The 21997-nt window shown below is 64.5% G+C and overlaps 1 protein-coding gene across 1 annotated transcript; it reads right to left on the reverse strand.

The window, feature by feature from the left end:
* Positions 1 to 16886: 16886 nt before the first annotated feature.
* MRGPRG (MAS related GPR family member G) lies at positions 16887 to 19402 on the reverse strand. Its single transcript, XM_036281035.1, has 2 exons — positions 19327 to 19402; positions 16887 to 17773 (listed from the first exon to the last, which is right to left on the reverse strand). The coding sequence occupies exon 2, from the start codon at positions 17745 to 17747 to the stop codon at positions 16887 to 16889; it is 861 nt and encodes a 286-aa protein (XP_036136928.1). The 5' UTR covers positions 17748 to 17773; positions 19327 to 19402.
* Positions 19403 to 21997: the final 2595 nt, after the last annotated feature.

Below are 21997 nucleotides of genomic sequence, written 5' to 3' on the forward strand. Positions count from 1 at the left end.
CGGCTGCAGGAAATGCCTGAAGACTGATCCCCGCGCGTCGCGGAGGGAGGGAGCGGCCGGCCGGGGGAGGGAGGGAGGGAGGGAGGGAGGAGGGCGCGGCAGCCGCAAAACCCGGGCGGGATCGGCCGCCGGAGCAGGAGCCCGGGACCCCGGTCCGCCGCAGCCTGTCCTGGCGCCCTCCGCTGGCGCCCCGGGCTCGCGCTCACCGACAGGGGCCTTCGGGCAGAGGCGGCCACGGGTCGGTCAGACAGTCCCCCGAAAATGGGCAGGAGGCTGGGAAGGGTGAGTGGGTGACCCGTGGAGGGGCTCAGCCTCTAGGGGTTCTTGCATTTAGGGGTGACGGGGAGGGCCATGGTCACAGCTGTGTGCATGGCGTCGGCCTGTCCTCGCCGGAGGGGAGCCCCCTCGCTCTTTCTGAGCCTAAGAAAAGCATTTCTCCCCTGGCACTGAAGCAGCCAGAGCACACGAGGGGCACCGGGAAGCTGGCCCTGTCCTACGAGGGTGCCAAGGGCCCTCGGCACGCGCCCTTCTGACTGCACCCTTTTCTCGGGATTCTCTGGTAGAAAATTCACTCCAGTTCCACGGAGCAACCCCGGACAGAAGCAAGGAGGCGAGGGGTCCTCCGGTCTTGGTGGGGGCCCCAACGTGGTGTGAGCCCAGCCCCCCCAGCAGTGGCCCTCAGGCTGGTCTTCGGACCCTGCAGGGCCTGGTTCCAGCTCCTGCCCCCAGGGCCGAGGGGCCACCGCCAGGCGCAGCAGACCACGGAGGGTGCTGAGGGCCAGGGCGGGCTCTTTCCAAACAGAACCTCTCGGGCTCTCCCCTTCCAGGGGGTGGGACAGCCTCCTTCCCCCTCGCGGAGCAGCTGGTGGTCAGGTGCACTTCCAGGCCTGAAGGGCAGCCCCAAGCCCTAGTCGGGGCGCAGCAGGCCACCAGGTGGGCTGTGAGGGCGAGCTTGGGTACCCGAGCCCCGAGCCCCGGGAAATGCAGTGTGCCTGGGGGAGCAGGGGCAGTCCCTACCTTAGCTCTGCCCCAACAGCCCGCCAGGGGCCTCCGCCTTGTCCCTTCCCTTCCCCCAGGCTCAGCATCATCGCCCACCCTGTTAGGCCAGGTGCTGGGTCTCCTGAAGGAATGGGAGCGCCAGCCAGCTGTTTATCAGAGCAGCCAGGGCTCTGGGGGCCAGGGCTCAGGGGGGCTAGGGCTCAGGGGGACTAGGGCTCAGGGGGCCAGGGCTCAGGGGGACTAGGGCTCAGGGGGACTAGGGCTCAGAGGGACCAGGGCTCAGGGGGCCAGGGCTCTGGGGGCCAGGGCTCAGGGGGACTAGGGCTCAGAGGGACCAGGGCTCAGGGGGGCTAGGGCTCAGGGGGACTAGGGCTCAGAGGGACCAGGGCTCAGGGGGGCTAGGGCTCAGGGGGACCAGGGCTCAGGGGGCCAGGGCTCAGGGGGTCTAGGCCTCAGGGAGTTCAGGGATCAGGGGGGCCAGGGCTCAGAGGGCCAGGGCTTAAGGAGGTAGCTGTGCTGCTGTGACCTGCTCTGAGCTGCCCTTCTGACAGTATGGTCCCCTCCTCCCACCATGGTCAGCCTGGTCCCCCACTCGGTCACCTTGGCCTGCTCTGAGCTCACCCCAGCACAGCCTGGTTCCCCACTCGGTCACCTTGGCCTGCTCTGAGCTCACCCCAGGACAGCCTGGTCCCCCACTCGGTCACCTTGGCCTGCTCTGAGCTCACCCCAGCACAGCCTGGTCCCCCACTCGGTCACCTTGGCCTGCTCTGAGCTCACCCCAGGACAGCCTGGTCCCCCACTCGGTCACCTTGGCCTGCTCTGAGCTCACCCCAGCACAGCCTGGTCCCCCACTCGGTCACCTTGGCCTGCTCTGAGCTCACCCCAGGACAGCCTGGTCCCCTCCATGGTCACCTTGGCCTGCTCTGAGCTCACCCCAGGACAGCCTGGTCCCCTCCATGGTCACCTTGGCCTGCTCTGAGCTCACCCCAGGACAGCCTGGTCCCCTCCATGGTCACCTTGGCCTGCTCTGAGTTCACCCCAGGACAGCTTGGTCCCCTCACATGGTCACCTTCTGAGGCTTCTGGATGCAGAACTGCTCAGACAAGATGCTCAGGGCCACAGTGGGGTCCTGCTGCCCGAGGGCAGTGGTCAGAGGGACGCCTCGCCTGGTGTTGTGTTGGGGCAGGAAGGACCCAGAGGATGACAGAGGGTGGGTGGGTGGGGTCTGGACGAGGCTTCACCCACTCACTGGGGTGGGTCACTAGATGGCCTGTGGGAAGAGAGGGACATGCCAGCTGCCAGGCACTAGGTGTCAGATGCCCTCCAGCCTCTCGCCTGTCTCCCCGAGCATGCACCTGTCCCAGGGAGGCGGTGTGGTTGGTGGTCGGGGTCCGCGTAGGACAGGACAGCGTGGAAAAGCTCAGAGATAGGCCAGCAGGGGACTGACCTCTCGGGCGTTGGGGACACACGGGTGGGCTTCCCGCCGGGAGCTGTGTGGGCTCAGGCAAGTGTGTCAGCTCTGTGCTCGGTCTCCTCATCTGTAACGGGCACCAGACCAGCTCCCCCGAGGCCCTGGGAGGACTGGTTTGTCACTCAGCTCCGAATGTGCCACTGTTCAAACAGCTCTGTGTTTGCGAAGTGAGCCTTGGAGAACAGGGACCTGACCCGAGCTGGCAGAATCCCGGCGGGGGTCGGGCTGCTTCCCCCAGGAGAACGACTGCCTCCCCTCTCAAGGTGACAGGGGGTGACTCTGGGGACGCCCTTGGTGCTCAACAGGGTGCGGGGGTGCTGGCACCCGGTGGGCAGAGGCCAGGATGCGGCTAACACCCACCCCACTCACCAGCCTGCCCACTCGAGGTGAGGGGCGTGACCCAGCCTCCAGAACAGACACTCAGCTGCTGTGGTCACACTCCTGCGAGGTCCGGGGGGCGCCCACGGGGACTGTGGGGTCCCCAGCCTGTCCCAGGATCCCTGCCGAGGGGTTCTAGACGCACCGACTCAGTCAATCCGCCCACAGGCCTCTGAGGAGGGTCAGGATCGGCTCCATTGAGCAGATTCAGAGCAGGGGTGCAGCCGCCAGGCTCTCTGGGGAGGGCTCGCTCCCAGCCGGGCCCCAGCCCCTCTGCCGCCTAGTTAAGGAAGAAGCTGAGGCTCCGAGTGGAACCCTGCGGCCCCTGCCCCTCTCCCGCCCGCTGCCTCCCTGGGGCGGGCTGGGGTAGCCGCTGGGGCGGACTCCTGGGCCCATTTCCAGGGTGGACTGCTGGGGGCGGGGGCCACTGGGAGGCCAGGCCTGGCCGAGCGCAGGCCCCTCGGGAGGGAGGCAGGAGAGGTGCCTGGTGCTTCTGTGCTTCTCGTCTGCCTGCTCCAAGCTGGCGAGACTTTCTCCCGTTTCCCAGGCGAGGAGACAGGCCCAGGTGGTCCGGGGAGCAGCTGACCTGAGGCCGGGTCCCCCGCTCCTAGCTGGACTCTGGCCTTGTTACTCTCGGCAGCAGTGGGGTGACCCCAGGGTTGGCCGGGCTTCCCCCGAGGGCTTCCTCTCCGGTGCAGTGGGGCCCAGCTGACCCCGGGCCCCGCCACGGCGGCCGGGAACAGAGCAGCTAATCATAAAGACGGCCGAGGCGCTTTTCGATCGCCTGCTACGTGCCTGGCACCATGTTCCCCACTCTCCACGCATGACTGCTGCGTCCCCTCCTCTGCCCGGCCGTGTCACCGTTCTCCCGTCTCCTGGAAGCTAAGTGACCGTCCGGGCCTGGCAGCTGGGGAGTGGCCGAAGCAGAACCAAACACCAGGGCGGGCCCAGCTCTGAAGCTGGGGCTGTGCCCGGGGCCCAGGAGGGGGCTGGGCATGCCGGGAGCCTCTGTCCTCCAGCCTGGTCCCTGTGACCTCAACCCCCACAGTGGTGCAGGAGGGGGCGGGACAGAGAGGCACTGTGCCCCCAGACACATCCCCTCCCCCAAGGACAGGCTATGAGGTGATGAGCGTCACCAAGTCAGGTGTGAGCCTTGAGTAAGGGCTGTTTTCTGTTCTCTGCGGGAGCCTGTGCAATTCAGCTGCAATCTCCGTGGGGCCTATGGGTGGCGCTGGTGCCGAGCTGGGCCTTCCTGCACAGGCCTGCAGCCAGGTGGCTCCCGGTCTCTCTGTCCCTCTGCCTCTGGGTCTCCCTGTCTCTCTGTCACACGCACACACACTCGGTGGTAATAACCACGCAACGCGGTGAGATCTCCCACCTCCCTGTTCCCCCTGGGAGGACAGGAAGGTGCTCACTCACAGGCCTCGCCGGCGGGACCCTGTGGGAGGCTGGAAGGGCGCGGAGGCCCCGGGCAGCACGCAGACCCACCTGCGGAGCTCCCGCCTGCTGGGGCTACCCGGTCAGTCCTGGGAGCTGCAGCCAGCGGACTCTGCCTGTGGCCCTCCTGTGCCGGGCCAGCGCCCGCAGTGCTTGGGCACCGCCAGGAGGTGGGGTGACGTGCCTGGGAAACCCCTCATGGTCACAAAGAAAGGCCCGGGGGTCCCACATGCTGGACAGTGCCCCTTTCTCCTGGCCTCGGGCTCCTGCAGGGCCACCTGGAGCTCAGCTGGATGGCCCGCCGCCCGGGTCACCAGCCTCACACGCAGAAGCAGGGACTCAGCTGGAGGGGTGCCGGCAGCCATCGCCATTCCTTGGCTTGGAGACACACCCTCCAGCGGCTGCCTCTGTGGTCCGGTGGGCATGTCCCCTCTGCAGCTCGAATCTCCCTTTCTTTCCTTCTATAGGGACACGGAGTCCACAAGACTCCCCGAATGACCTCGTCTGGACCTCCCTCCCTCACATTCTCGGGACCCCATGTCTGCAGAAGGTGATGTTGGCAGGTGCGGGGGTTTGGACACGGGCGCACTTCACCCGCCGCAGCAGGTGCCCCCGGGGACCGTGCGTGCACACCCCCCTGGAACACCAGCCGGTCCTTTGCACGCTGAACTTCCCCGTTTAAATGCCTGTGTTCTGGGTCTGCATCTGAGGACACAGGCTCAGGGTCCCACGGCGAGAGCTGATCGGGGCAGGCGCTGCCCCTTCCTGTCCCTGAGCCTCCAGCCGCCCCTGCCCTCAGTGACAGAGGGCGCAGCGGGCAATCAGGGCTTTGCCTGAGCACAGGGCTGGCACCTTTGCTGGGGGCTGTCCTCTCGGTCTGGTGACAGCCAGCCAGGGCAACGGATGAACCCATGACAGGGACACAGGAAACACATTGTTCATGAAAACCAACCATATTTCCTCTAGTGGCAGGAGGGGCATGGTTTTAATTTCTCGAGTCTTCCTAGTGCCGGCGGGACGTGAGTGTGGAAGCCAGCTGCTGTCTCACATCAGCTTCTGGTTCGGTGCATCGCAGTGTCACACTCAGGCGGCCTCTGGGACGCACTGAATGGTCACCTCTGGCGGGGGCCAGTGTGCAGTGCAGGGGGGCCTGGCACCTCTGGGCTGGGGCGTTCCGGGCAGAGGGGTGCGTCGTTAGGGGCCTTGGTGAGCCTGAAGGGGGGGGCATGGGAACTGCTGCTCTCCCGCCTGAGGTTAGGTGGCCACTCTCCTGGCACAAAGGGCACTTTGCCACAGGGCACCCCCACCCCAGTCCTGAGCACCAGCCTCCTTGGCAGGCCTGGGGGTTCATGTGTCTGTGAGGGTGCTGGTTTCTCTGCAGTACCCTCCCTGCCCCTCGGTCTCTGCTGCCCCTCCAGGCTGGCCCAGGGCCAGGCCCCTCCAGAGAGAGGGGTCTGGGGATGCGTAGGTCAGAACCAGGTGGCCCATTTGGCATGCCTGCTAGGTGCTCCCTGGTCCCATGGTGAGCGGGGTTGAGGGTGGACCCCCCTCTTTCTACAGGGCTGCCTGACCTTTTGCTGCCTATGGGGCTCTCTTGGTGTAGTGTCCCCCCTTTCTTGGAGAGCTCCCTGAGACCCAGAACAAGGTTCTCTGTTTGTGCTCAATGGCCCCTGGATACCCACTGCTCTGCACCCTATTCTGCTGTGAATGGGTCATAACAGTGCTTCCCTGCTAATTTATGCTAGGGTGTGAGTGATTGCTGCTAATTTATACTAGGGTGTGAGTGATTGCTGCTGGCATATTGTGAGTCATCCATTAAGAAGCTTTGCACTCTTCTCGGGAAACAAAACCGTAATCATCTTGGTCTAAGAGTGATAACCCTGTGCTCCCTCGAAGTAACTGGAGCACGGGGGTGGAGAAAGGTGGGGATGATTCACCCGAAGCCCTGAGACTCCCGTCTAGCAACGGCACAGCAGGTTGTGTAACCTTTCTGAGCCTCAGCCTCCCCCCTGTAAACGGAGGTTTTAATAACACAGTTTGTCCAGGGCTTTAGCCTGTGGACAGCAGGGTCCTGTGCCTGGTCAGGAGGTGTCTGCTCACCCCACTGGTCGGGGTGGCCCTGGTCCCTCAGAGCGATCTGCACTAATTCATCACTCACAGTGGTCACACTGTGGACACAGGTACCTCTGGCTCTCCCCCCATGGGCTTCTCCTGCCCACCTGTTCCCTGTGCGGCCAGAGGATGACTTGGGACAGAATCCTCCAGTGGCCGTTCAGCAAACCCTTACCCCACAGTGACCCCTGCTGGGCAGACAGGGAGTTGCTCCGAGGAGAAGTGGGGAAGCAGGAAACACCATCACGCCCCCTGGTGCATCTGCCCAGCTGGCCAGAACCACGGTGTTGCATCTCCACGAGCCAAGGACCAGCAGAGCCGGGGCCTGGAACACATTCTCCTCACGGCCTGGGCAGGAGCCGGCCCTGCCCACACCTCCATCTCGGACTTCCGGCCTCCAGCCTGGGAGAGTAAATGCCTGGCCCTCTGCAGAGCTTGGCTACAGCAGCCCTGGGAACCAGGCATACCCACTGTGCAGGTGGGAAGAGGGGGCCTCCCAGCGCTCTGATGAGGGTCCTAGGTGGGCTCACTGGTGGTGACAGGTGTCCGCAGGGCACTGAGGTCGGGAAATGATTGGCCAAACCAAAGGAGGCCCTTCTCCATCCTGGAGATAGGGACAGATGTCCCAGGCATGACATCAGGGAGAGGAAAGGGGCTGGGTGGAGGGCTCACCGGCGGGGGATCCAGCCTGGCCTTGGGGGCCCAGGATCTCTCCACCTCCTCCTCCGGGGAGGCCTCCTGGCAGCTTCCTGCCGGGCCCTGCTTCCCCTCCTCCCAGCTCCCTCTGCGGGTGATCGGGCTGGACCGTGAGCACCTCCAGGCTGGGTGGCACTCACGCTCTCCAGTCCTCCTTCCCCGACGCTTGGGGTCGCGGGCGCAAAGGCGGCTCAGCCACGTGCCCAGTCCCAGCACCCACGGGAAGCCCTTGTCTCAGGCCTGGCACCGAGGGCCTCCCGCTGGAGCTCTGGGCACAGCCCTGGCTGGCAGGCTCAGTAAGGGACGGGGCTTCGGAGGAGCGGGGAACCTTCTCTGGGGGAGGCCGCCCCTCCTGTCTGCCCTCTGGACACTGCGGAGAACCCACAGGGCAGAGAAAGGGTCCGCGCGGAGGAGACGGAGGAGACGGAGGAGACGGAGGTGAGCTGTAATTTGAAGCAGCTGACAGGCCCCATCTGTGCCAGGAGACTGCACCAACCTGGCTTTCTCTCCTTCACACACCTGGCAAGGACGCGGGCCCGTGGCTACAGTGGGCGACCGGGCGCCTGAGAGAGCGGCCGGGGTGGCCCCCAGGCTTGGACAGGAGGCTCTGAGTTCTGTGCCCGAGGCCTCCCTGGCCAGTGCGTGGGGGCCGCTGGAGCTCAGGCCCAGGACGGGGCCATCCAAGGGCAGGTGGACCCGGAGAGTGAGCTGAGAGCCCCCCCATTGGCTCCCAAGCTTGGGGCGCCTGAGCCGCTGTGCCCTCAGGAAGGCCGGGCCTCGCCGTGGGGCACTGGGGACTGGGCCGGGGGAGGGGTCTCCAAGCAGCCCCTTGTCGGGACAGCTGGATGTTGGGCTGGACATGGGCGTGAGGAGGCAGTCCCCCACGGTCCACGGGCTCCCGGGTGGGTGGACAGGGGTCAGAAGACCACCGTGTGTGTGACAAGGGTGAGTTACGTGCCAGCTGAGGACTGCCACCCAGAATATGTGGGCTCCTGACTCAACCGGCCGCCGAGGTGTGGAGTTGCCAGCAGAGACTGAGGCTCACCGGCCAGAGGCTCCAGCCCAGCTCTGGAGGGCCCCGTGGCCCTGCGGGCCCTCCCTCAGGGACAGCCAGCACCCGGGCCGCTGGGAGGAGCCTGGACGGACCCAGGGACCTTCCCCCCTGAGGGTCCTGGGCTGGCTCCTTCCCTGGCTACGGGACAAGCCCCGAGGATCTGCTGTCTGACTCCCCTCCGCCCATTAGTATTCCTCTCTTCACTTCGTCCAGCCAGCCCAGGCCAGAGCCGGCCAGAGGCCCAGTGATGTCCAGGAACGGAAGCCGGGTCCCTGGGGAGCAGCGGGTGGCATCCAGCCTCCAGACCAGCACAGAGAGTCTCCTGGGAGCCTCGGCCCAGCCCAGGGCTCCTGCGGGGCTCCTGCCGGGTGCCGAGCACAGCTGACTCCCCGTGCTGCCCCTAGTGCTTCCCCTGCTGGCCTCTGGGCAGGGCGCCACCTGCAGGGTGAGAGCCCCAGGGCTGGCTGCTGCAGAGCCTGGGGGGCCACCCGGGGGACAGTCAGGCGCCAGGCACCCACAGAGCCCTCGACTGCGCACTGTGGGTCCATGCACCCCGAACCCAGTGGCTTCTCTCTGCCTGGCCTGTGGGCACCGTGACCTGTGCCAACCGGCCTCCCAGGGCCACCTACTCACCTGAGGCTACACTTGCTGGCTCTCAAAAATGAGTGAGAAACACAACATTAGAATTAACGGAAGGCCCACTAACATCGCCACATGCCCGGTGACAACAGCCAACACTCAGCGTGGTGTCCCGGAGTGCCGGGCAGGCACCCCACACTCCGGAGCCTGTGTAATTCTCACAGGGACGGCGAGGGGGCGCGATGGTCGGTACCTCTATCCCATTTCACAGACGGGCGAAGGGAGGCAGGGAGACACGAAGCACCGGTCCAGGAGCACGGGGACGGCTGGGGACGTGACCCTCACCCTGCCCCCTCTGAGCAGGCCCCGGACAGTCAGCTGCCTGACCCGCAGGTCCATGGGGGTCCTGGGCTGGCTGCTGCCCCGTGAGAACCTCCCTCTCCTGTGTCCCTGAACAAGCGCGTTACATCAGTACCAGCGGAGACAGCACCGTGGGGGCTGGGTGCCCGGGGGCAGAGGACCTGCTGAGCACAGGCTGGTGAGGCGCCATCCGGGATGGGGTTCTATTTAACTGTCACAACTCCGGGGCGTTTAAATCCCCCTTGTCATAGGAAGAGGTAGAATCTGGGGAAAGTGAGGAATGCACCCAAAGACAGATCAGCTCCGGCACCTGCCCTTCCCCAGTGCCCGGACCCACAGCCCCCCACTGCCCTGAGTGCCCTGCAGGAGTCTCTAAACCCGGCGGGAGGGGGGGCAGCTTCCTTTCTCCAGAGCTTCAGTCCAAAGAGCTGCTCCCCAGTGATACCAGGATCCTGAACCCTGGGCCAAAGGTCAGCTCCCCCAAGATCTCAGGCCTGAGGGGCCTGCCCCTGGGCGTCGGGCTGGATGCCGTCTGCCCCGAGGCCTGGCACCTCTCAGCTTGGCTCTCCCTCCCTTCTGCGGTGCGCTAAGCCAGCACTGATAAATACCCCGTTTCAAGTCTGTTTCTCTTTAAAGGAAATTGTTGTGAGCAAAAGGACGTAGATCCCCAGGCGCTGGTGAAGGTGAGAAGGTGCTTCAGACCCTGAAAGGGACACCGGCTGCTTCAAAGTCCTGAAGCTACTGCCCGTCTGGCTTCCCCTCCGCCGGAGGACCTCGGTGGCTCCTCAAGGTGGCGCTGCCCAGAGCTGCTCCGGAGGAGGGACGGGCAGAGCTGTGGGCGCAATGCACCACGGCCCCGTGGGGTCTGCGCGCTGCCCGGGGCCTGCTGCCCACTCAGCTTTGCAGCTGGGCATCCCTGGGGCCCAGCGGGCAGACCGGGCCATTCAGCCAGTGTGCCAGCCTGTGAGGAACTTGGAAGAAGTCAGCAGAAAACTTGGCTCCTGCCGCCTGCCGCTCCCCAGCGTCCTCCCCACGAGGTTCCAGCGCCCGCGCCAGCGTCCCCAGCGCCCACCACCGCTGCAGTGCGGCCCTCCTGCGGGGCCAGCAGAGCCCCCTCCCCAGGCGGGTGGCACTCACCACACAGCAAGGCATGGGGGCACCGCTCGGCTCCCTCCTCCAGGCTGGTCCTCCCAGGCTCTGCTCAGCTCCGCCACCAGGTGGGCTGTGACCGCTCAGTGGTCCGCTCAGCCAGAGCCGCTCCAGCAGCCCAGAGGACGCTGTTCTGGTGGGGACCCTGCAGCTCCGGGGCTGGCTGCGAGGGGGGAGTCCCAGGGTCGCTGGGTGAGGCCACCGGCAGGTGCGAGTGGGCTGTGCAGCGAGGGAAGCTGCAGGGCACTCCCGGGGTGTGGAGGAGCTGGTGCCCCGTGTGCCCCGTGTCCCGGCTGGACGCACAGCTGCTCCCCCTCCCCCGAGCGCTCCTCCACTTCTCCTGAGCCTGCAGCGCCCCTTCCGCTGCCCAGCAGGACCAGCCCCGCAGCCGCCCCGCCTCCTCCGGGCACCCAGATCTGGTCAGACGCAGCCGCGGTCCCTGCACACTGGGTGTTACCTAACTTCCTGGGGCGCCTGCCTCCCGTGGGCAGGTGTGCTTAGGGTCACAGTGAGAAATAAACACCAAGAAGACCCACCAGACAGGGCGCCCCATGACCTGTGGCCTCTCCCTCCAGGGGGAGTTGAGGCAGAGCCTGAGGCCCAGAGAGGGGGGCGACGGGCTGAGCTCACAGAGCAAATCGGTGGGTGCAAGGGTTCGGCTGGTCTTCCCGTAGGCTACTGTCACCCCCACTGTCTTGGGGGCCCAGCTCCCCCCCAGCCCAGCCCAGCCCAGCTCAGTCTTGCTCATCCCTGCTCTGCCCGCCTTTCCCTGCCCAGCCCTGCCCCGGGGTGGGAGATGCCAGCAGCCTGGCAGGGTGACAGCTGACACCTCTTTCTGGGGAGCCTGGGCTCAGAGCTGCACAGGTGACCCCTGTGGTGGCAGGGGACACTGTGTTAGCCATGCTGTCCCTGTTCCTGGGGTGGGTGTCTCTGCCTCCCAGGTGCCCGTCTCTCCCTAACATACTCAGCTTCACCGCTGGCCCCGACTGGCCCCCAGGCCGCAGCATTCAGGACTGGGGTTTGGGGGGGCTGGGGGGCTCTGCGTGTTCTTGTAAGCATGGCGCTTGGGCCGCTCCCTTGCCCGACTCACCGCGTCGAGGAGGAGGCAGGAAATCTCGAAGGTCCACGGCAGGGCTTTGTCGCCACATCTCCCGCCCGCTGGGCAGGCCCCTCGGCCTCTTTGCACCCCAGTTTACCCAGCCTCATGAGAATGGGTCCATGGTCTCCTCTTCCCTGCCCTCCCTTGCTCTCCCCCACCCCAATCAGCTTTTACTGAGCGCCTAGCAGTCCCGGCCAATTCGGGGAGTACTAAGTTGGAAACACAGTTCATGACCCGCACCTCACCTGAGCTAGCCAACAGGTGAGTAGACCTGCTGAGGAGGCTGGTGTCAGGGTCAGATTTAGAGACTTCTGAGGTCAGGGAAGGAGGCTGCATGTGTGCAGGGGGCCAGGGAGGGGGCCGACGCACGTGGAGGTGGGTTCAGGGCACTCAGTGAGTTGAGATGTGCAGTGTGGAGGTGTGGGTGGCTCTCTTCCTCCCTCCGTTTTCATCTTTGGCAAGGAGTTGGGGATGCCTTGGGGAGCAGGAATGGTGATGATGGTGATGGTGGTGGTGGTGATGATGGTGGTGGTGGTGATGGTGATGATGGTGGTGATGATGGTGATGGTGATGATGGTGATGATGGTGATGGTGATGATGGTGGTGGTGGTGGTGGTGATGGTAGTGATGGTGGTGGTGGTGGTGATGGTGGTGATGGTGATGGTGGTGGTGATGGTGATGGTGGTGGTGGTGGTGGTGATGATGGTGGTGATGATGGTGATGGTGATGATGGTGATGATGGTGATGGTGATGATGGTGGTGGTGGTGGTGGTGATGGTGGTGGTGGTGGTGGTGGTGGTGATGGTGATGGTGGTGATGGTGGTGGTGATGGTGGTGATGGTGGTGGTGATGGTGATGGTGGTGATGATGGTGGTGATGATAATGTTGGTGATGGTGATGATGATGGTGATGGTGATGATGATGGTGATGATGGTGATGATGATGGTGGTGATGGTGGTGGTGATGGTGATGATGGTGATGATGGTGGTGATGATAATGTTGGTGATGGTGATGATGATGGTGATGGTGATGATGATGGTGATGATGGTGATGATGATGGTGGTGATGGTGGTGGTGATGGTGATGATGGTGATGGTGGTGGTGATGGTGATGGTGGTGATGATGGTGGTGATGATGATGTTGGTGATGGTGATGATGATGGTGATGGTGATGATGATGGTGATGATGGTGATGATGATGGTGGTGATGGTGGTGGTGATGGTGATGATGGTGATGGTGGTGGTGATGGTGATGGTGGTGATGATGGTGGTGATGGTGATGGTGGTGATGGTGATGGTGGTGGTGATGGTGATGGTGGTGGTGATGGTGATGGTTATGGTGATAGTGTTAATAATGATAATATAACAGAACAACAGAAAGGGGTGCTGTGCCAGGCACCTGGCATGAGGCAGCATCACGGACCCTGGGTTCCTAGAGGCCTGAGGGGTCCCCGCTCCTCTCAGTGTTGCAGCTGGAGCCACATTTAACCTTGGAAAAGCTGCTCTAGCCCTTCGTGGCCGGTAGCAGCTCAGGAGCCCACCTCCACGCTGCCACGTCCCGCCCTTCATGGTGAATCCATTCATCCCACCCCACCTGGAGTGTGATGCTAGCGGCGAAGTTTCAGACCCTGTGAGGGGCAGTGGAGGCAAACTTTTGGAGCAGGCAATACCCTTGTCCTGAGATCTGCCCCAGAAAGGCTGCCCTGTGAGGGGCTGGCCCTCCCCCTGCCAGTAGATGAGGAGGTGGCCTTGCCCGCTGCAGGGGGACCTCTGCCTCTGTCTGCTCCGGGCTCCCTGGTCTCTCTGAAGACTGGGGCCTGGCTCCGCACCGGGAGCCACCAAATAATCATCTCCAAAGCTGCCTCCCCTCCTCCTGCAGGCCAGCTCTGCCAGGTCATTAGCCCTGCCCCAGGTCACCTGCCGCCGGAGGGCCTGGCTTGTCTGGGGGCTGCAGGGAAGTCAGGGCTGAGACGCCCCAGGGCACATGGCCCCAGCATCCCAGATATACTCACACCCGTCAGAGGAGGCCTGGCATCCACCCTGCTGGGGCCTCAGCTTCTCCACCTGCAGAATGAAGGGGCCCAGTCAGGGTGGCCTGAGTTCTTACATTTGCAGGGGAATTCAGTGACGTATTAAACATGAAGGGACATTGATGACATCCACTGAACACCGAGCTCTCCCCATTTTCCTGAAAATATGGCCCCCCTGGGTTTTCCTCGGCTTTTCAAAACAGAGAAAGGAGCACATGAACCCGTTCCCTTTCCTCTTCATTCCAGAAAACGGCCGTGTGATGAGGCAAGGAGCCGCCGGGCTCAGGGTGACAGCGGACAGCCCCTCCACCCTCCCCTGTGGCCAGGCGGCCGTGCCGGGAGGCTTGCAGTGACATTTCCCAACTGCTAGGTGCTGGCAGCTACCGAAGGACGGAGCCCTGTGAACACCAGCGGGTTTGTCTGCAGGCTTGCGGGGCACCAGGTGCTGACCTCCGGCCGGACATGGCCGTGTCTGGTGGGCTCTCTGGCTGAGCAGGGCCCCCAATGCCCACTAGAGTTGCCCAGTGCCCAGCAGGGTGTTGGCACTCATGATGTTTGTTGGCGTAGGGGGGTTGAGGGGCCTGGGTTGGCAGCACTCTGATGATGATGATGGTGATGATGATGGTGGTGATGGTGATGATGATGGTGATGGTGATGGTGATGAGGATGGGGATGATGATGGTGGTGATGATGATGGAGATGGTGGTGGTGGTGATGATGGTGGTGATGATGGTGATGATGATGATGATGGTGATGGTGATGATGATGGTGATGATGGTGGCGGTGGTGATGGTGGTGGTGATGATGGTGGTGTTGATGATGGTGGTGGTGGTGATGATGGTGGTGATGGTGGTGGTGATGATGATGGTGATGGTGGTGGTGGTGATGATGGTGGTGTTGATGATGGTGATGATGATGGTGGTGGTGGTGATGATGGTGGTGATGGTGGTGGTGGTGATGATGATGGTGATGGTGGTGATGATGATGGTGATGATGGTGATGGTGGTGATGATGATGGTGATGATGGTGATGATGATGATGATGGTGATGGTGATGATGATGGTGATGGTGACAGTGGTGGTGATGATGATGGTGATGATGGTGATGGTGGTGATGATGATGGTGATGATGGTGATGATGGTGATGATGATGGTGATGATGGTGATGATGATGATGGTGGTGATGGTGATGATGGTGGTGATGATGATGATGGTGACGGTGGTGGTGGCGATGCCCCACATCCTGCTCGGGCTCCAGGTCAAGGTTCCAGAACCCAGGACCAGCCTGGTCAGACTCCATTCAGTGGCACTCAATTTCGGCCGTCTCCCTGTACACCCGAGGTGCTGGGAACATGTCCCCGCCCGCCAGGAGGCTCCTGCTGTGACAGGACAGAGACGAGGGCAGAGCCCCATGCTGGGCAGGAGGTGTGAAGAGCAAGGCCCCCGCAGGCAGGTGGGAGGGTGTGCTGAGTCAGGGCAGGCTGGCACGGGGAGCGCTGCCCCGAGACCAGACGGGAGAGGTGTCTGTTGGCCCACAGCGCCGGGCCACGCTCGCCCCCTCCCACTGCGGGATCCAGGAAGGACACGCATCTCTACCTCCTTCTGCAAAGGCTGCTCCGAGCTGTTGGGTGACGTGCTAGAGATCACCCAGCTCGGGGTGCCAGCAGGGTGGGAGCCCAGCCCCGTGACAGCCCGTCCCTCCAGCCGGCCATGCACGTCTCCAGGGCCAGGGACACTTGCCAGTGGGTTTGGGCTCAGGCTGGCACCCCCACACCCCAGCAGTGGGTTCTGAGGCCAGATGTCACCGAACTCCTCATCTGTCTGGACAGGTCTACTGATCACACACCCCAGACACTGTCAGCTGCCTGTCCTCGCCTGTCCCCATGGGCACACATGGACATTTGTAAACATGACCAGATGCCGACTCTCAGCCCGATGGGGTTGTCGCAATGCAACGAACTGCAAGCAGACAAGGCTTGGAGTGAGGGGGAGCATCGCAAGGGAGCAAATGCTCCTGATCTCTGACGCAGCCCGATTTATTCTCTTAGCTGTTCCCCAGGTTACATGGTGTTTTAGGTAATTAAGTCCTGGAGATCGCGTCTCTGCTGACCCTTCAGCCAAGCCCAGCATCCCTCCTGTTCCAGCAGCCGCCGCTGTTCTCAGCAGAGACACAGAACACACACACTCCTACTTGGGCCATAAACCCCACTGGCGCTTTCGGGGCAGTGTTTCACCCCATCATGCAGACCTTGTCTGTTCTCAGGGATACTTTGGTCCTGGGCTGGCCAGGCCCTGAGGATGCACACCTCAAGGTTACGTTTTGTTCATCCACCAAATCCCCGACCCTACAACCAGGAGGTTCTACACCCAAAATGTCTCCCCCTTCTGGGTCCAAAGAGTTTTGGCGATTTCTTTTTTTTTTTTTTTTTTAAAAATGTACTTTGAACTGATTTTTTTAGAGAGAGTGGAAGGGAGAAAGAGATAGACACATTGATGTGAGAGGGGCCGGGGTGGGGAGCCCTCAGCCTCAGGCCCAGCTCACTGGGCCTGCATTTCCCAGCACCCGCCGTGTTGACCGGCTTAGAGTCTCTTCTTTCTTTAAAAAAATTCTTTTCTTTATTACTGTTAGAGAGAGGAACAGAGAGATAGAAACATTGATGAGAGAGAACACTGATGAGCGAGAACATGGGCATGCCGCCTCCCGCACGCCCCCTACTGGGGATCGAGCCCGCAACCCAGGCACGTGCCCTGACCGAGAATTGAACCGGGACCTCTCAGTCCATGGGACAGTGGTCAATCCACTGAGCCTCACTGGATGGGCGGTGATTTCTCTTTTCAGGAGGGTTTGGAGGTCTTGACAATGACCGTGAACTGTGTTTTTCTTAAAGCCAAAGAGCATGGCTCCAGTTCCAGCTCTCCGTGCAGCTCCTTCTCCAGAGGGAAAGCCCCGGGGCCAACGCCCGCTGAGGGAGGCGGCTTGCGGGGCCGGGCAGGGGTCTGGGGGAGGACGAGCAAAGGGTTCCGGGAAGAGGGGATGTTGGGAGCGAGAGCTGGGCAAGAACCTCCTCCAGGCAGCAGGGTGTCCAGGACAGCTGGTCGGGGTGGGGGGTGGGGGTGTGTGTGGAGCTGGAAGGCAGGGCACCTCCGGCCCTTCGGCAGTGAAACCCCTTTGAGGTGCGTTTGGTGGGGAAGCAGCGCCACCTGGCGGCCACTGAGAAGACTGCCCGGGAAGGCCCTGGTTGCAGCCACCTGGGGTCCTGGGACCTGCGGTGAGGCAGGGCAGGGTCCTCTACAACCCTTTACCTTAGTGTGTGCCGTACAGGGACAGCCCCCGTGTGGGCTTCAGGTCACCTCTCTTCACGTCTCCCCTATCCTGGAGGCTCCCTCGTGCTTCCCTGGTCCTCCAAAGGCTCCCCAGGGAGGTCAGGACCAGGGCTGTCACTGCCCCTGAGCAAGTGAGCTGGGGGAGGGTCCCCCCGGTCTGGGGAGCGCTCGGCGAGGGTGGGGGCTGGGCGGCCGGGACCCTACACGGCACTCATGGGCAGGGCCAGCCCCCCAGCGCCCGGCCGGCCCTCGGCCCCCAGGGCCCTCCGGAGGACGGCGCGCAGCGGCTGCCGGCGTCCGGGCTGCCGGCCGGCCGAGAAGTAGATGAGCGGCTTGGCGCTGGCGTGCACGCCGGCCAGGAGGGCGGCCAGCGGCGGGAACACGGGCAGCAGGAAGTCCAGGAGGGGCCGCAGGCTCCAGTAGAGGACGAGGGGCAGGCCGCAGAACAGGAGCAGCAGCAGGGAGCCCAGCGCGGCGCCGTAGAAGCGGGGCCGCGGGCGCCGGGAGCAGCAGGCCACCCAGAGGAAGAGGACGAGCCCGGCGCCGCAGGCCCCGCACGCCCCGGCCAGCAGCCAGGCGATGCTGGCCGCGTGGTAGCGCAGGCAGGCGCCCGGGTGCAGGCCGCCGCGCAGCAGCCCGCAGGCGTCGGCGGGCACCAGCACGGCCGGCAGGCTCAGCGCCCACAGCAGGCCGCACACGACGCCCGACGCGTGTCTGGGGCGCCAGCTCCCGTGGCAGGTGGGGAAGACCTCAGACGCGCAGAGGTCCAGGCTGAAGGCCGCCAGCAGCCAGAGCCCCGCGGCAAAGCCCAGGAAGGTGACCACGAAGTAGAGGGTGTTCTGGGAGCCCAGGGCGGCCTGGACGATGGCGAAGGCCACCTGGCAGCCGAGGAACAGGAAGTCGGCGGCCGCCAGGTGCAGGACGTAGACGGAGAACGGGCCCTTCTTGATGTGCCAGCCCAGGTGCCAGAGCACCAGCCCGTTCCCCACCAGGCCCCCGAGGCCCACGGCCAGAGTGAGGTAGAAAAGCACCCTGGTGAAGGTTCTCCACAGCCCGAACATCGTGCCGGCCGGCCGTCGGGAGGGGCCTGGAAGGAAGCCACAGAGCTGCTGGCACTGTCCGTCCACCTCCCGGGAAGGCAGGGTGGTCCCCCGCCTCGCAGGGGGTCCTCCCTGAGACCACACGTCCCGGGACTTCCTGGCCCTGCAGCCCCCCCGGGCAGCAGTAAGGGGAGCGCCCGGCACAGTGTGCTCAGTGCTCGGAGACCATGACTGACCAGGTGGGTGCCCCCCGCGCACCAAAGGTTCATGGGCCCCGGGCGGAGGTTGGTGGACGGGCAGCTCTGCAGGCAAGAGGGACACCCATGGGGACCACACGTATGGGCCCCCTCCCTCCTCCAGCAGCGACCCTGCAGGTGTGGGTGCTTTGGGGACAGGTCGCAGGGCCCCGGGGTGCTCTGGGGGAAGGTCTGACAGAAGTGCTTGCTCTCGGCCGCCTGGGAGAGGCCCAGGGCCTGGTTCCAGTCCAGGCTGGAGGCCTGACGTCCTTCCAGGAGAGACAACTGGCCACAAGGCGTCGGGCTGGGGCAGCGCAGGGGTCTCCGCAGCCCCCGCCTTTCCTGAGCCCCTCCCCCGGGCCTACACCGCTCCTTGTTCTCAGCTGAGGGGCCATCAGGACTTTGGTGCTGACGCCAGGGGTGTGGGGGGGCCAATGAGGGTGACCAAGAGACAGACACAGACAGAGAGAGACAGAGAGACAAAGAGAGACAGAGACAGAGAGAGACAGAGATAGAGAGACAGAGACAAAGACAGAGAGACAGAGACAGAGAGAGACAGAGACAGAGAGAGACAGAGACAGAGACAGAGAGACAGAGACAAAGACAGAGAGACAGAGAGAGACAGAGATAGAGAGAGACAGACAGAGACAAAGACAGAGAGACAGAGACAGAGAGAGACAGAGATAGAGACAGAGAGAGAGAAACAGAGAGACAGAGAGAGAGAAACAGAGAGACAGAGACAAAGACAGAGAGACAGAGACAGAGAGAGACAGAGATAGAGAGAGACAGACATAGAGATGGAGAGTGGGAGACAGACAGACAGAGCCCACCTGATACACACAGGGGACCCCTGGCCACCTCTGCCGCTGCGCCCCCACTGAGCACCCTTGCCCCCTCCCATTTACCTGGGCCCCCCCTGTGAGGCCCTGGACTGCACATTGGGCCCTGAGCACCCGGCCCGGAAAGCACCCCAAGGGTCCTCACTGGCGCCTTTCTCGGGGGGGGGCGCCGTGCCCCCTCGGCCTGGCCGCTGGGCGCACAGTGGGCCTCTCTCGGGGCCCAGTGGGCCGTGCTGGCCTCTGCTGCCCTCCCCTCTCTGGGCCTCCGTTTTCCCCGGGTACCCGGAGGAAGCTGACGAGACTCCTAGGCTTCTGGGGAAGGTGGAGGGTCTGCCCTCGGAGGCGGTGAGGGGTGGGTGGGGAGATGGCCATCAGAGGTCTCGGGTGGCACCTGCCCTGTCCCAGAGAAGGACCCAGAGCCCTGGCTTTAAAACTGCCCCTCAGCCAGCGTCCCCCATGCCCACTCCCGTCCCGAGATGTCCTTCCCCATGGAAGCCAGACTGCCTCAGGGGTGCCAGAGCTGACCTGGGGTGCAGGGCTGCTCCTGGCCGGAGCAGATGGTCCGGGCGGAGGGGCCGAGCCTTGTCGCCTGCTGCGGGGTGGCTGCCTGACCGGCTGGGGCGGCTGCAGGCACCTCCCGGGCCTTAAATCCTCTCGTGTCCCCTGAGCCAGCTGGTTGGACCGTGGGCAACGGGCCAGTTCCCTGGAAATGGGAGGAGCTCAGACGGGCTGCCCCGGTGTGGGCTGGCCCTTCCCTCCCCCCAGCACCCTGGACTCCAGGTTCAGGAGTGAGCAGGTCCCCCAGTTCGCGGGCTGGGCCACCACCCCGGTGGTTCCCCTGCGTGTCCCTCGCTCCGGGCCCTTGGTTTGCTGTGGGGATGTGTGTGAGCCGGGGCTGTGGGCAGGACTGACCCCTCTGGGCCTCAGGCCCCCCTCCTTGGACGGTCCATTCATGGACACTCGGCGCCTGGCTGGGGCTGGGTCCCAGGAGGGGTCCCGGGTCGGTGCTGCGGTGGGTGGTCTGCAGAGGTTGACACGCCCTATCCAAGACCACCTCCCCCTCCCGTCCACCTGCCAGCCTGCCTGACCCCCGCGTCCCGGTGTCCACGGGCCCCGTGGGCTTCTCCCGACTTCATCTGCAGAGCTCCGTACCCTGCCCCGTCTCCGATGAGGGGTTCCCGTCCGGGACCCCAGAGCTCGTCAGCGCCCCAAAGGAGAAATGATGTCCTAGAGGTGCCGGCTGTCCTCATCTGTCTCACTTCAACAAGTGGCCACAGAGCGAGGGTCCTTGGGCACAACCCGACTCCAGGCTGCGGCTGAGGGTCCCGCCCTTGGCCTAAGAAGGCGAACGGCCTGCGTGTCCAGGCCCGGCGCCCGCTCCTCCTGCCCGCGCCCCGGGATCCCGCGGCGTGCCGGGGGCGCCCCTGCTGCCCCCCACTGCCATGCCCGGGCCTCCTGCCCACGCCCGGGATCCCGCAGCGTGCTGGGGGCGCCCCTGCTGCCCCCCACTGCCATGCCCGCTCCTCCTGCCGGCGCCCCGGGATCCCGCAGCGTGCTGGGGGCGCCCCTGCTGCCCCCCACTGCCATGCCCGGGCCTCCTGCCCACCAGGCTCTCAGCACCTCGAGAGAAGCATCGCTCTGGGGTGTGGGCCGCAACGCCGGCCGTGAGCACCGGTGTGATGTGTCCCGTGGGCTGTGTGGGCCCCTGGACCTGGGAGGGTGGGGAGAAAGGTCTTTGCAGGAGGAAGTGAGGGTTCTGAGATGCAATCATCTCGGGGTTCCCAGGAGGGCCCGACACCTGGGACGAGTGTCCTCCTGAGAGAAAGGAGCGGGGGACTCGCTGACAGGCGCCCATGCGAGGATGGGGACAGAGGATGGAGGAATGTGGTCACAAGCCCAGGGGCGCCGGGAGCCCCAGAGGCCGGAGGAGCCGGAGGAGCCTCCCCCAGAGCTCTCACGGGGAGCACAGGCCCCCCCTTGATTTCAGACCTGCAGCCTTCAGAACGGGGGACGTGGGTGTGCGTGTCCTTGGCTGCAGCCGCCCTAGGTCGCTCTGTCTCACGCTGAGCTGGTGTCTCAGCCCTCCTGCCCACGGGGGAGCGGGACCAGCGCGTGGGGGCCGGGCCAACCCCCGGGCGCGACGAGGGCTCCAGCCGGGCCATCCTTCCTGTGCTTCCGCAGAGGTGTCCGAGCTGCCTCCGGGGTGGGTGACGGCCGCACACGGGGCGGGCTGGTGGTGCACCCCTGTGACCCACAGGAGGGCCGTGTCCCCGAGACCGGCCTACGTCCAGCTCCGTGGCCTCGGGCAGGTCCATGTGCCACTCGGGCCCTGAGTTCCCAGTCTGTGGGTGTGGGCAGCAGTTTTCTCACACCTTGGGGGTGTCATGGGGACCCAGTGGGGAGCACAGGTTTGGGGGACTGAGGAGACGTGAACAGGACAGGCGGGTACATGAGGTCCTGGTGTGAACCCCTGTCCACTGGTTTCCTCGGCCATCGTCCCATCCGAGCTCAAAATCCACCCAGAGTGGGGTCAGTAGGTTACCCAGGCCCCCAGGCGAGATGGGGGTGGGGACGAGAGGAGGTGCCCAGCCTCCCCCAGGAGAGATGGGGGTGGGGACGAGAGGAGGTGCCCAGCCCCCCCAGGAGAGATGGGGGTGAGGACGAGAGGAGGTGCCCAGCCCCCCCAGGAGAGATGGGGGTGGGGACGAGAGGAGGTGCCCAGCCCCCCAGGAGAGATGGGGGTGAGGACGAGAGGAGGTGCCCAGCCCCCCCCAGGAGAGATGGGGGTGAGGACGAGAGGAGGTGCCCAGCCCCCCAGGAGAGATGGGCTTGGGGACGAGAGGAGGTGCCCAGCCCCCCAGGCGAGATGGGGGTGGGGACGAGAGGAGGTGCCCAGCCCCCCAGGCGAGATGGGGGTGGGGACGAGAGGAGGTGCCCCACGCCCTGGCAGCGGGGTGTCCCAGCTCCACGCCCCGCAGCGGGCCTGCCTGTGAGAAGACCAGTGTCACGGGCCCCCAGGGGGAGCTGGACGGAGGCCGAGGGAGGGCGGTGTGGGCAGGAGCCCATCCTGGGAAGGGCTGGTGCAGGCGGGTGAGCAGGCTTGGAGTGGGCTGGTTGGAACAGCTTCAGGGGCTCTGGGGGCAGGGTTGTCCCTGGTGGTCTGGGGCCTGCCCTGGGTGACCGGCCCGCGCACGCC

This window comes from Molossus molossus, unplaced genomic scaffold (assembly GCF_014108415.1).
Source record: "Molossus molossus isolate mMolMol1 unplaced genomic scaffold, mMolMol1.p scaffold_m16_p_31, whole genome shotgun sequence".
NCBI lineage: Eukaryota > Metazoa > Chordata > Mammalia > Chiroptera > Molossidae > Molossus > Molossus molossus.

What these genes read in the sequence shown, in the direction of transcription:
- MRGPRG (XM_036281035.1), bottom strand. Translation starts at nt 17,747, where the DNA reads ATGTTCGGGCTGTGGAGAACCTTCACCAGGGTGCTTTTCTACCTCACT.